Genomic DNA, 15,033 nt, shown 5'->3' on the forward strand with positions numbered 1-15,033 from the left:
TATACTTTTTAAGTGAGCAGCAGTTTTTAAATGTCATTTTTCAAATGTCTGGTTCAGGCAAAAACCAAGAGAGATGTAAACAAAGATGATAATGATTTTCATTAATACAGAAATCAAAAAGCAAAATTATTGTGAATTTCTTAGATGCTCAATGTCTTGCTTTTTTCAGTTTTGTTATTTCAACATATGTTAAAATCATGTGACAAACTACTTTTTATAAAAGGACAAAAATTTTTCTATATGAGATAATGGAAGTTAACTAAACCTACTGAGGTAATCGTTTGATATTATTTGTAAACCAAGCCATCATTCTGTACACCTTAAACTTATACAAGTGATGTGGGTCAATTATTTCTCAATAAAACTGAGACAGGGAGAAATAACTCAATTATTTAAAAATGAATTTTTTTTTCAGGCAGCAAATAGGAGCAGGGAAAAGTACCCTGGAAAACCTGTTTATTCTGTGTATGCTGGTAATAGGCTCAAAGCCAAGACATTAGAACCTTTCAATGGAAATTAGTATAATTATAAAACCCAAAAGCTCGGTAACTAGGCTGAGGAAGGTCCACCGGGATTTAAAACCATTTAGAAAAAGATTACTTTGATACACAGAAATTCTATAGCTGGCTAATTAATCTTCTGGTCTCAAACATATAAAGAATGGTTTTTAACAAGAAATGCATCAGTCTCATCACTCTGATCTTGGCATGTAAAGCAATGGAACAGAAAACATTTTTAAACAGCTTATAAAGTAGGCTGATTATGTAATTAATTTGTTTTTAAACATTTTTTCCCCATGTCTTAAGGATTACAAATTCCACACTAGTGACATTCCAATTTCTCATTCGCTTTCTAAATGTGTAATTCATTTTTGCATCTAAAGTAAACTAGATCCAAATAGAACATCCTACTGAATGTTAATTTTTCCTATTGCAGGGTCTTTTCTAATTCTATTCTTAAACTTTCATTTCAAAGATTTTTCAAGGAAAAAAAAAAAAACTAGAAATAAATCCATACTTGGAAATTAAAAAGGACTGTAATAAACTAGTGGTTCTCAACCAGGAGCAATTTTACCCACCTTTCCTCTCCTCAGGAGACACAGACATTTGGCAAAGTCTGAAGACATTTTTGTCACTTCTGGGCACAGAAGCGGGAGTTGCCCCTGTCATCTACTAGGCAGAGGCCAGGGATGTTGCTTAACATCCTAAAATACATAGCACATCCCACCACAACAGAGAATTACGCAACTCTAAACATTAACGGGGGCTGCCCAGGTGGTGCGGTGGTAGAGAATCCAGCCGCCAATGCAGGAGACATAAGAGACGCTGGCTGGATTCCTGGATGAGGAGGATCCCCTGGAGGAGGGCATGGCAACCCACTCCAGTGTTCTTGCCTGGCAAACTCCATGGACAGAGGAGCCTGGCAGGCTACAGTCTTTGGAACCACAAAGAGTTGGACACGACTGAGCAACTGAGCACACAAATTTTAACAGTGCCAAGGCTGAGAGACTGCACTAAGCAAACTGCAAATCAGGTAAACAAAACATTCCCCTTAGAGGGGAAAAGAAAGAATTTCAAAACAGAATAGGTCAAACCTGTTCACAAAAAGGCTTGAGATTGATCCGGAGAGGGAATGTATAACAGCTTGTTTCCTTGTATCGTTCACACTTCACAAAATCAAAATTAAATCTTAATAATGAAATTGTAAGAAAGGGAGGCAGCTTACGTAATTTGGCCGACTGTCAAAAGAGAAAAAATGTAAATTTTAAAAGCTGAATTATATAAAAGAATAACACTTCATAAGGTATAAAAAGGCAATCTATGACACAGTTTTAAGAGAAATATGTCCTTAAGTCACATAAACTAATCATTGTGGATTCAATACAGCTCTTGACATAAACTCATCTATTTTAGTGCTAAAAGTTGACATCGCTCACTTATGCTTACACTTAAAAATTTACAGTGCACTTGTATGTTTTAATGTTGCTATCCTAAATAAAATTAAAGCTACCTGATGAAGGTGCTTCCTCCCAAAGAGTGCTTCTTTCCTGCCCGAGCCCTGACCTTTCCACCTTCCCCCTCAGTCACTAACTCGACTTTACACAGCTCTTATTTACTGAAGAGCTGGAGCTCTTTCACCTTCGACCTAGGGACTGTTTCAACAGATCCGAATCCTTTAAATTATATGAAAATATTATGTGTATTTGTGTGTATTTTTCTGGGGAGAAGATCCACAGCTTTCATTAGACTTTCAAAAGGACTCTAACTTCCCAAACACAGATCCATTGACTGGGGTTTTCTAGTTACTGTCCTTAAAGGCAGACAGTAAAATATTTTTTATTTTAATGCCTTGCTTTAAAACAAAACACTATATTGAGCTGCTTTTTATTTTAAAGGCATGAAGTGAAAGTGAAGTTGCTCCGTCGTGTCCGACTCTTTGCGACCTCATGGACTATAGCCTACCAGGCTCCTCCAACCGTGGGATTCTCCAGGCAAGAGTACTGGAGTGGGTTGCCATTTCCTTCTCCAGATCTTCCCAACCCAGGGATCAAACCCGGGTCTCCCACATTGCAGGCAGACGCTTTACCATCTGAGCCACCATGGAAGACTCCTAAATCCCTTATTAATGGCAATGTGAGGGGGCAAAAAAAAATCCTTCCCCATATATAAAATTATCCATAATCATAAATATCTAACATTCCTAAAAATATATAAGACAGCAATTCTACAAATCTAGTGGGTGAAAAAGAAATTAAATGAAAAAGCAGCAATCTAACAACATGGCAGAATTTCACACTAACTCAAAAAAAATGCATCTAAAAAAAGTGAGCAACTCAACTATAATGTGGCGAGAAAAGAAAGAATGCCCAGAACAAGAAAATATACATTAATTTAGGTACCACAACCAAGCCTAACCTTAGAATATAGTAAATCTAATGCAACTAGAAGGCAACTTTAAAAATATCAAGATCAAAAAATTTTCACTGAAAATGAATTAAACCAATGACATAAAAGGTGCATGCAAGAATTATTTTTGTTTGGCAAAAGGTTCTTATTTTACCAATGTGCAAATTAAGTTCAACCAGAACTAAGCATGTATTTGTCTTTCCATGATGCTCCATCCTCTAAATTTTATATTTATTTTATTAAGTTGCAGTTATAATACCAACGAGGAAATACAAAATAAGTAAGCAAAAAATAAGCCTTTCTCTTTGGGTTTATAAAAGGGCAAAGGCTAGATGGAAATAAATATTAAACAATATAAAATTGTTTTCAAATCCTGGTTTCAGATCCCACTGTGAACGCTACAGGCATGGAGTTTATTGTTTTTATCACATTTTCACCTATAATCTCCAAGATCCAAATCAATACCATGTGCTGTCTAAATCAACCCTCATTTTCTTTGTTGGAAAATCCAATATTGTCAGCTCTAGGAATAGTGCTATCACTCTGTCTTAACAGAATAACTGCAAAGATAAATCTTTTGTAGTAGTTCTTTAAGTCAGGGTTCAATAACCACTGGTTCAACTGAGTTCAAGGTTAGCAGGTTAATGAACAGCCTGTCGTATCATCCACAAGCAGTGAAAGAGTTCCTACTACAGATAATAATAGCAGCTGAGTTGATGCCACGTTGCACAATAAATCAGTTGCTTAAATCTTGTTTTCTTTTTCTTCTATATTTTGCTTGTTGTATGAAGAAAAACCCTGATATACTCTGTCAAGTCCTGTCAAGTTAGGTACTTTCAATGGGGGGAGAAGGAAAAGCCATATTAGATTTGTTAGCATCAAGGAAGATACCTATCAACATATATATCAATATTGTACAATAACTGCATATGCAAAAAATAAAGCTCTCTGTTTTCATAGTGGCAGACCAAAAAAACTGAAAGCTCAACAAGCTTCCTAGTTGGCAGATATAAAAATATATTGCCTTCTTCATAATAGTAACTTCCAAAGGAAAAAAAAAAAGGTTTATTTAAGAAACACTGAGCTACAAATAAATTTTTCCCGGGAGAGTAAGAAGTTGAATGAACTGTGAGGTTGAAAGCTTAAAAAATACTGTAAAAAAAATTAAAATACAAATATATACAGTGTAAAGACATGTCTTCTCAATCCTTATTACTGATTAAAAGCTTCATGTACATCTCATACAAGGTGACTTCACTTGACACACGTTCCTGCTCCAAGCACTACCTGCACACCCTCACAAGAGGCAGGGGTCTATCTTTACCTTTGCTGCTTTAACCAGCCTGTCACAGTTTCCACAGTGGTATAAGTTGTCATAGTCAAAAACTTCCTCCTCTACATACATGTTCCAGAGTGCATCTTCCAAACCTGATACATTTTTGACTGCTACTGTTAGATCTAGGAAATCTTCCTGAAATATACATGAACATAACATTGAAAATACAATTCCACAGATGTTCACAAACAGATCACCAACTCAAACATACACTGGGAATAATCACACATACATTCTTTTTTAAAACACATATATCTTTTCTATATATGAAGGCATAGGTCTCCCAACTAGATACGGTAAGATTCATAACAATAAATTATTCTTTCTCAAGCAAATTATAACTCAGCTTAAAATATATCAGGAGCCAATTTACGAGTTCGCTATAGATACAATAAAACCTATTTTTATCAGGAAATAAACCACTGAATGCATGAATTGAGAAGAGTGTATGTGCAGTTCATTAGTACTATGTTAGTCTCCAGGCAGGCACAGCAAGGCCATGGTTGGACTCTATTGTAAACCCTGCTTCCCCCTCTTCTGCTAGGGTTAGTTTAAGAAAAAAAATTATTTTCAGCCAGGACATAAAGGTATTTTCATGGAAATTAAGAGGAGGATATTTTCTAAAATGTGAGTCTACTAATTCTTCTAAAATTACCTTTGAATTACAACATATTTCCAATATTAAACAGACACAATTTGACAAGTTGAAAGCACATTTATAATTTTGCATGTGTGTGTGTGCAACAGCATTACCTTGACGGATTATGGGGATCATAAAATAGCACTAGTTAATTAGCTCATGGTGGAATTCCAAAGCAGTAAGACTAACGTTTATACATGGTTTACAAGATAGATACGTGAAAAGTTAATGCCTAATTTATAATGTGCCTTCACGTACATTATGTTTTAAAATTACTTTGTGAATCATTACATAATAGTGGTCAATCATATAGTAACCCACATACACATAACATCTTAATATTTCCAAACCAGGCTGGCCAAATCTATTATGATACACAATAAGGGCTCAAAAGTCTTTTTTATGCCCAATACTTTCATTTAAATATATAGAAAAAAAAATATATATATATATATACTTCAAAAAGGCAATTAATGCAACACTTAGAAAATGGCATTTAATTTTTTACTTATACAAACATATAAACTTTCTATAAATCTTGCCATAAGAAAGAAGGTTTTTATTAAAGGACAATGGTTCAGTGATGAAATAATTTGTTATATAAGATTTGTAGTGCAAGCAGTGATTATTAAATTTACATAAGCAAATTTCTAACTACATAAAATGGACAATCTGTTCTGACAAATAATTGAAGGTTACACCAGTTTAAACAGGATTATGATAGCTTTATATATATAATATTTAAACATAAGCACACACATATAAACAAGCTTTCTGAGGGACGTCAATAAACTAAATCCAATATTTAATTACAGATTTGTTAAACATTCCTCAGTGTTTTCCGTTTTTATTACCCAAGTGACTTTCTTTACGATATTCCAACCACTGACCCATGACGACATTGGCTTTTCTCATGATGCCACAGGTCCCTACTGTAAATATTCCCCAAATCTACTTTCTAAATATTAGAGCACTAAATAGAAGATTTAAGCTATATCTTTTTTTTTTTTTTAAGCTCTATCTTAAGATATCTACTTCTTTCAGTTTACATGGAGAAATCTGGATTATAAATTTATAATCTGGGAGCATCTAGAGTACAAGGGAAAAAGTGATGGTTATTTATAGTAATAAGCACATTAATCCTCATATGGTACAGATCACAGATTTAATTACATGAATTATAATTTATGATTTAACTTATTACTAAAATACTCTTGCATATTCACCTGCTTTTCACTGACATTCTTACATTCTTTACAAACAATCTGGTTAACAATGGTTCCGTGATATAGACGGTTGATGAGGTCATGGCCGGAGGTTCCAACTAAAGAAGTTTCCAAAGCACTAAAGAGAATTCGATTCAGTTCCTGCACATCATGTTGCCTCATTTCCTATAAAACAGGTAACTTTTAAATGTAATTTTGTGCTTCAGAATTTTAAAAACAGATTTTAAGTGATATTAGTTGAAAAACACAAGACTTATTTAGAAATCCAAAGGCAAGCCTCCATCAAATGTAAGGATGACTAAGCTAAATGAGCTGAGAGCAGGCTAAGAGATCACCACCTAATCTCACTTTTACTACAAAATGAAAAAACAAACAGATGGTGTTCAGTGTGTACATGTAACTCAAGTCACCCGAGAACAGGAAAGTGCATTTGTTTGGCAGGAAACCACATACATGGCTGTGCCAGAGGAGAGGAGAGGAGAGGAGAGGAAGGAACAGAACAGGCAGAGAACAGTCAGGCAGCGTGTGCACAGAGAAATCACAGATCAGAGGGACAGGTAAACACTGAATTATCAGCGTTTGAGAAGAACTAGAGCTTACTGCTTTGACATGTGGACCAACAAAGCAAGACTAACACACTGCCTGGAGAAAAATTCTGATGGAATTTGCCTTAACCTGCAGATTAATTTGAAAGCCACCGAGAAATCATTGTATGAAACTGTGTGTGAAGAGGACGAGAACCATTTATAAATCCAAAGTCAAGGGGCACACCAACATATAGGAGTGGCGAACACAAGAACCAGCACAGGAGCCCAAGGAAGGACCAGGAACATCAGCAAGGGTGGTGAGCACCATTACTGAGGGCTGCAGGGAGTGGAGCAGTGTCTCCTGGACTTGGCACGTGGACGCCGTGAGTGACTGTGACTGGAAGGGTAGAAAGGAGGGAGAGGAGCAAATGGAGGGTGCAGAGGAGTGGGCTGAGAAGATGATTTTGAAGGTACATTTCATGGGAAGAGAAGCTGATAAAGGGATGAAAGCTGGAAAAAGATGTGGGACCTAAGATCTTTTTCTCAGTTTCTGACACACAAGATACTAGGTGATATAAATTTCTCCAATATCACTGGTTCTGATGGGACAGAAAGTTTGCGGAAGTTTCAAGCTCTGTTTCTGAACAATCCTAAGTTTGGCAAAGGTGTCTCCAAGACCTCTCTACCACTGCAGGTCAGTCTGAGAGGGTTTCCTACAAGATTTTATTTAGAAATCAATCAATCAGGTTTTCACATCTTTAAGAAGGATGAAGGCAACAAGAGGAAGCTCTTTATCTAAGCAGAGAGAAATCCATCAACTGATGACTAGGTTAAAAGAAGCCAAAACACAGAGGCATATCCATCCGATAGAATATTATCTGGTAATAAAAAGGAATGAAGTGCTGAAACATACTACAACGTGAATAAATTTTGAAAACTTTACATGAAAGATGTTAGCTACAAAAGTTCACATATTATATGAAACTATTTCTGTGAAGTGTCCAGAAGAGGCAAATCCACAGAGACAGAGGAGAAAAACGGTGGCCAGGGACTCAGGGAAAGGGCACGCAGGGCTGGGGAGGAATTGCTAATGGGTACGTGGTTTATTTTGGTGGTAGTGAAAAAATGTCCTAAAGTTGACTGTAGTGACCATTGTACAACCCTTGTGATGCTTGTACAACTCTGAATATACTAAAAAACCATTGAACTTGTACCCTTTCAAAGAGTGAATCTTAGGGTATGTGAATTATATCTCAATAATTTAAGACAATACCTTTAAAACAAGGAAAGAAAAAGGAATTCACCCTAAGCACCTGCCCTACACCAGAAACGTAACATACACTCTTCAGGGAATATATTATACCCTATTTTACTTCCAAGCCCAAACCTGACTTTTTCAACCTCATAGCATCGTCCAGTTAATTAGTGTTACTGGTTAGAAGACAAGAGTCCACAGTTTATTTCTGAAGGCAACATAACCTTATCCTGATCATTGCCTCTTTAAATTCTGTGGTGGTCTCCCATACCTTCGTCTCTGCAAAAATACATCTATTTCATAAAAAAGTGAAGACCTGATTTTGACTTTGTACAGCTAACAGCTCATCAGTATTGACAGTGTGCATCTTCACGTAGTGCTGCACAGGTTTAGTGTTTGCATATAGTGAAATACGCTTTAGGAGTGCAAGCAAAAAAAAAAACCAGGAGGAAGGCCACACACACAGTAGGATACAGGAAGAAAATGAAGTGAGTCAGGAGAAAGGCAGGACAGCGAAAATTAAAAGACCTGCCAAGAATGATTTCACTGTTTTGCTTGAAGAAAATGTTCAAAATTGGAATATCCAGATTTAAACACATAAAGGCAGATATATTAATTGCCAGTCAGCTTTTTAAGTTGGTAAGTGGTTTTCTATAAAAATGGCAATTTTCCATTAACATAACAGGTATCACATCTCAACTACACTGTACAAAGGGTAGAAATGATAAAAACCAGCTCTTATAAACATTTTCCCCTGTATCCACAACCCCTTTCCCCAATCCCAAATGACATCCATTCATAAAATCCTGAGTAACAGCAAATGTCTAAAATGTATTTCTGGCTTGTAATTGTGTAGTATTAGAAGTAAATATTTAAACAATATCCTGAGACCATAAGATAAAATTAAAGGAAGCTAGATAACATGAAGCCAGTGTTCACTCTTTATTGCTGGTAATATTTCCCTGGAAAGCTGACCTTCGTACCTCATCACTGGTCCACCCAAAGCTGTCAGTGAGGTCGGCTGTGGATGCAGCTTCCTGGTCTAAGAGGAGAAGCTGTGCAAACAACCGCTGTAACTGCAAAGGTATGATTCGGACCTGAATGAGAAACAAACGCGCTCCTGGATGAAATCTTTTAACTGTTGGCTGGGCATTTTTAAAAGAACTGTGTACTAGTGTTCCCCTATCTCCTAGTCGATTTAGTTCACTCAGGAGAAAATTTACGAATACTGTGAATGATGAACACATTTATTTTTCTTTGAAAATTCTAATTCAATACAATTCTTAGCTACCTGGAGCTCTCTACCTTGGCATAGTACAGATTAATATTAAAACCCAAACCGGCCCTAATAAACCACCCAATTAATCAGACTGACAGGAACTTAAGTCTCCAACAATTTCATCCTTTTTCCAAAACTGCTCAGATACAGACATACTCCCTATGGAAAACTTCCCAGCCGCAAAAATCTCACAGGGCCGGCTACACCCTGCCTTTGCTTTCTTCCTGCCGGCACCACACCTGTTCTGCTCCTGTGGTGTGGGCTGGGTCACTGAGAATGCTGCTCAGAGCCTGCTCTGAAGACTGGACTTAAATATCTAAAGTGAGAATATGCCAGACACTTTATGGCAATTTTGCATTGTCATAACATTTCTTTATAACAAAAGTCTGATCTGCAACAGATTGAGAAAAAAACAAAACAAAACAAAAAACCAGGCTCTTTGCCATACATGGAGTTTGAGAGACACTGGGCTGATCATGAAACTCTTACTAAGATAAGTACAGAGTGTAGTCTGGGGGTGATAAATTTCTGAATGATATTTAAGCAAGGGAGGAACATGATTAGATATGCACTTATAGTAAGCCAATTCCTCAGTTTATCTCCAGAATACCAGACTGAGAGAATAATGGTCTCTATTTTTGTTCTTGCTACATGTAAGTGCATTAAGTGGGTTTTTTGGTAGTGGTTTTTGGTTTTTGGTGTGGATGATTTGCAAATATCTCCTCAGGGGAGAGTGAGGCTGTCTATAAAACAGTAGCAGCATTACAATTGGAAAGCAATTCTCTAGAAGGGAAATTCCCTTACCAGTAAGGTAGAGGGCAAAGTGCTTTCTAAAATAAAGAGTATAATTTGGTAATTAATAAAATTACTTATTTCTATGAATAAGGAACTTAATTCTTTCCTTAAACCATCTCCTTAATATTTCAAAAATCCCCTGTAAATCATGGATTTAATACCTTTGCATCAGGTTTATCCTTGTCCTCTAACGAACCAAGCTCTTCCGGGCCAAGAGAGAATAAAGCTTCTAAACAAAAAAGTAGAATCAAGAGATGTAAATGACATTATTTCATTTTTTGAAAACTGCTTTTGAAAGCCAAGGCAACCAGTTAAGTAAAAATCAGCTAAAGATTCAGAAATACGATTATGACAATATTTATATTCCTACACCACACATTTTGCTTTCTGGTAGCTTTATTTTGAGGCTTCCCTGGTGGCTCAGTGGTAAAGAATCTGCCTGCCAATGCAGGTTTGATCCCTGGGTCAGGAAGATTCCCTGGAGAAGGAAACGGCAACCCACTACAGTATTCTTGCCTGGGAAATCCCATGGACAGAGAAGCCTGTGGGCTACAGTCCATGGGGCTGTGAAGGAGTCGGACAGGACTTAGTGACTAAACAACAGCAACAACATTACTTTTAACCACAGACTATAAAGTGGAAGCTAAGGTTTCAATATGAGAGAGCTGTAAAGGGAAAATCATACAATTAAAAACCCTGCAACACCATAAATCTTTGGTGGCTTCCGACTGCCTATGGCAATGGGTTCCAAAGGCCACATGAGTAGAATTAGGAAATATTTAATAGGATTACAACACTTACAAGCCACAGGTGAGACTGCCAACCACTCCTTCATAAGAAGGAGCACCTTTAACTCTGAGATTATGCCTTTCTCTTTTTTGGTAAGAAAATATCTTTTCTGCATCAGGGGTAATAGCAGATGGCAGTGAGCTTACCTGGAAAAGAAAAGTTGGTAACCCACTGCTGGTCTCCAGCATTTTCTTTTAATTCAGTGTCTAGGAATGCCATCCAATGGGGCACATTTGAATCGTTGGGAAGTCTGTATTCAGACAGGAACTCCTACTGGGAGACTCTGATATACTTGAGGGAGAAGGGATGGAACAGATATTGTCTTGCACTGAAAACCACTACTGCCTTAGTGATTACTGTTACATTCTTCCTGAGTTCCCAGCAGGAATTGGAAAAAAAAAAACATGAAGGTTGTATATACAAAGGTTAAATCATAAAAACCATAGAGACTTTTACAATCATCTCCTACTATTCCCAGCTACACTGACCTGGGAGTACAGGGGAACCAAAGCTAGTTCTGCTTCTTTAAAAAGGATTCCAAAGTTTCCCTTCATTCTGTCAGTCCTTACCCTTTTCCAAATTACACTTCCCCATCAATGAGCATCAGGATTCATGCTAAGCCTTACAAGTGCACAAGTCACACTAACGTGTCAACCCATGGGCTTGGCCAACCACCTGCTTTGCTAGAGGAGGGCCTGGGGTTTTCAGTCCTATCCTTGCTTAGCGGTACTCTCAGCGACCAGCCTGCCTTCCAAAACAACCACCTTTCTCAGGCTTTTTGGATTATTTATAAAAATATTTTTTATTTTTATATTTTTTATTGAGTATAGTTGATTTATATACAACTATATAACAATGTTGTGTTAGTTTCTGCAGTACAGCAAAGTTACTCAATTACATAGTCTCCTTTAAAGGCTAATTTTCTACTTCAAGTTGCTTTTAATTTCAATTATACTAAAACTTAGGAAAGATTTAACCTCCTTAAGAATCTGCTTATTCATCTTGCAAACTTTTAATGGTGGAATTACTGAATGCATTGGGGTGGGGGGGAGGATATTCTGATGGAGTGGATGGAGTCCAAGATGAGATGCAACACTCTTAAATCCCAAATTCAATTCAAACCATTAGAAGGGCCTAGGAAGGGGTTGATGATAATTTCACACCAAATCTCTGAAGGCAGGAAGTCTTTGTAAGCTTAGAAACAACAAAAAACATCACAAAACTTTGCTACATTTGGTAGTGGTAGGAAGGGGGTGAGACAGTGAATAAAAGCCAAGATGTCTATCCTCAGAATAGGGAGACATGTGAGGAGCTGAGCTACAGGAGCTTTGTAGTTGGAGACCCTCCAAGGCAATGTGAAGGTAGAAGAACGTTAAGACTGACATTGCTGCAGAGGAAGCTAGTTGGCAAAGGGATCTGGGGACAAACGTGGAGAAAACCAGGGGCAAGGAATCAAGGGTCCAAGGAGGTAAGGTAGCTTCCTGTAGGTGGTTTCTAGGAGATTCCCCCTAGATTCTTAAAGCAAATCTGTTAATTGAACTATTTTGACTGGGTTTCTATTCCTTGCACATAGTCTGTTATCTAACACCCTGTATCTCTGGAATTCATAATTTCCAGATTTTAGAAAGTTACTATGAAAAAAGGGTTATATATGTTAACATTACATCCCCAGGAGGGTGTGGGACTAATAGTATCTATTAACCAATATTAACCTTAATATTCCTGTAAAAAATGTATGACCCACGTGAGATAATTAAGACTAGAAACAGTTTCACATCAGGTCAAAGTCTGAGGCCAAACAGGTTCATATTATTAGATCACGTTGTTAGAATTTTCTGGATTTCAGAATTGCAGATAAATGACTGTAGTTTGTATGAATTAATATGACAACACCTCCCCACTCCAAAGAGAAGCATATAAGTGCATTGAGTAACTCTGGTTTAAGTGTTTATTACTTTGAGAAGATAAAAAAATACAAATACTGAAACAATAATGAAGATTGGCCCTCATGACAAAATTGTCTTTACGTTGTATTTTAAATTATGCTATTTAGTCTCTAAGTCGGGTCCAACCCTCTTGCCACCCCATGGGCTGTAGCCCTTCAGGCTCCTCTGTCCATGGGACTTCTGAGCAAAAGTCTGGAATGAGTTGCCACTTCCTTCTCTAGGGGATCTTCCCCAGCTAGGGATCAAACCTGCATCTCGTGCACTGGGAGGCAGATTCTCTACGACTGAGCCACCAGGGAAGCCCCATATTCTAAATTACAGGAAGGAGTTACAGAAGAAATACATTGCTTTTTAGTTTGTTACTGAACATTACTGTGATCATACAGAAAATATTCATAATCTAAGCTTCACATTTCTCTGCAGAGAATTACCAATTTATGTCCCTCATAGGAACAATGAACACATACTGTGGAATACACATTTAAAATAATTCATCTACTTGTGATTCTGCATGATTAATTACATATAGAGATGAGGGTACATATTACTAGCCAAATGCATGTAACATATCATACCTCTGAATTCAGGTGTGAAATGAAGAGTCTGAAGAAGGGAATTGAGGTAACAGGTTCCACCCTGATTTCTGATTCCACTTAAATTGGTGAATTCTCTAGGAGCAGGTGGCTCCAAAGCATTGGTCTTTAATCTCTTCCCTTTTCCATTATTATTTGACACACTGGAATAATCTTCTTCAAATAGGTCCCCAAACATTGTGAAACTAAATACTACCCTTAAAAAAATATGACGTTATATAAATGTCTTTATTTTTAAAACAGAATTTCCCCATATCTACCCCTTGGGAGATTTTAAGTTGCTCCTTAAGAAGTCTGGGCTTTGGAGGCAGCAAGACCTGAATTTTTTTCATCCCAGTTCCACACTACCTGTGTGACCTTGGGCGAGTTCCTTAACCTGCGTTCCATGTAAAAATGGGATAACAACTGTCATGCAGGGGCATTAAAAAAAAATCAAATAATGAAAGAAAGGCATTTAGTCTATAGGGTTTAGCCAACAATAAATGACGGCTTTTTTTTTTTTTTTTTAAGGCATACTGATATCACTAGTGAAAAAACAAACAAACAAACAAAAAACCCATCAATACACCTAATCCGCTGAGGTGGCAAAGTCAATCCTAGATTTTGAGCGTTGACAAGAGCCTGGGGACCGTGAATCACTTCCCCAAATCTCTGCTTCTCACACTCCTTGTACCAGATTGGGACAGCTAAAAAAGTTAAAACAGAACAAATTAATCCCTACAGGAATTTAATACCGGCCCCAAAGCTGGACAGCCCGGAGTTTCACTGGAGGGGGGGAAAAGTGCCATTTAAGTCGTCGGGCCTCAAAGGCTCACAATATTTATCCAGTGATCTCGATATTAGCTCCTGGGGCGTCAAGCATCCGCTCAAGGTCTCACTCACATCGAGTGTGGAAAAGGGTTCCTTGGAAGATGAGAAACGCAAAGGGCCTAGCCCAAAGTGACAGGAAACGCTGAAGTAAAATTATTTTTCTTGTCAATCCGTTCCTCAGAAAAAAAGCACAAAAATAATGGAACGTGAAAGTGTGGCCTCGAGCGCGTGGCCTGGATTCCGGTCTCCCCCACGCCAAGGCCGAGGCCAGGCCCTCAAGTCCTTCCAAGCAACCGCGGAGCCTACGGGCGCGAGACGGAAGAGGTGCCCGCGGCGCGGAACCGCAGCTCCCCACGCCAGGAGGACACCGCATCTCGGGGCCGGCCCGAGCACCCTCTCGCCTCGCCCTCCTCAGGCCGTGCCGCCCACACAGTCCCTACGCCCGCCTCGTCCCTCCCGAGACCCCCGGCCGCCGACCCCACTTACAGCCTAAAGCCCAGACCCCCGCCCCGGACAAAACTCGAAGCGAAACAACGCGCGGCAACGGGGCACCACCATGATGGCGTATGCAGTTCTCCCGCCGCCCCGTGCGTGAGCAATTTATGGAACGCGGGGACTACTTCTCCCAGGATGCCCTGCAGGACCTCTGGCCCGCCGCGCAGGATCTCGTGGGTAATGTAGTCCTTTTGCTCCGAGATTTAGGCCTTCTGGTACGATGGACGGTGTTCGCTTTTAGTCTACTGGCGGTTTCGCGGGTTCGCTAGATCAGGCGGCCACTCATTCATTCGCTTTTTAAAAGTTTTATATTTATTGCTGTTCGTAACTCATATTGGAGAAGGCAATGGCACCCCACTCCAGTACTCTTGCCTGGAAAATCCCATGGACAGAGGAGCCTGGTAGGCTGCAGACCATGGGGTCGCTTCACTTTCAC

General features: G+C 38.5%; 1 protein-coding gene across 11 annotated transcripts in view; it reads right to left on the reverse strand.

Annotated features, from left to right (window-relative positions):
• USP40 (ubiquitin specific peptidase 40) overlaps nucleotides 1–14,740 on the reverse strand; it is an 83,936-nt gene extending 69,196 nt beyond the window's left edge. For 7 of the 11 annotated variants that reach the window (XR_008716102.1, XR_008716103.1, XM_055586496.1 and 4 more), the window contains exons 1-7: nucleotides 14,589–14,689; nucleotides 13,275–13,484; nucleotides 10,126–10,193; nucleotides 8,874–8,987; nucleotides 6,109–6,273; nucleotides 4,231–4,377; nucleotides 1,595–1,738 (exon numbers count right to left, since the gene is read on the reverse strand). Coding sequence is in view for 9 of the 11 variants with exons in the window: in XM_055586496.1 (XP_055442471.1) it covers nucleotides 1,595–1,738; nucleotides 4,231–4,377; nucleotides 6,109–6,273; nucleotides 8,874–8,987; nucleotides 10,126–10,193; nucleotides 13,275–13,470 (834 nt within the window). In the remaining 2 variants the exon portion in view is untranslated. Of the gene's footprint in view, nucleotides 1–1,594; nucleotides 1,739–4,230; nucleotides 4,378–6,108; nucleotides 6,274–8,873; nucleotides 8,988–10,125; nucleotides 10,194–10,899; nucleotides 11,124–13,274; nucleotides 13,490–14,588 lie in introns of those variants that run through there. The other 4 variants (XM_055586503.1, XM_055586499.1, XM_055586501.1 and 1 more) reach the window with 4 other exon arrangements.
• Between the last annotated feature and the right edge of the window lie 293 nt (nucleotides 14,741–15,033).

Source organism: Bubalus kerabau, chromosome 6 (assembly GCF_029407905.1).
Source record: "Bubalus kerabau isolate K-KA32 ecotype Philippines breed swamp buffalo chromosome 6, PCC_UOA_SB_1v2, whole genome shotgun sequence".
In the NCBI taxonomy this organism is placed as follows: Eukaryota; Metazoa; Chordata; class Mammalia; order Artiodactyla; family Bovidae; genus Bubalus; species Bubalus kerabau.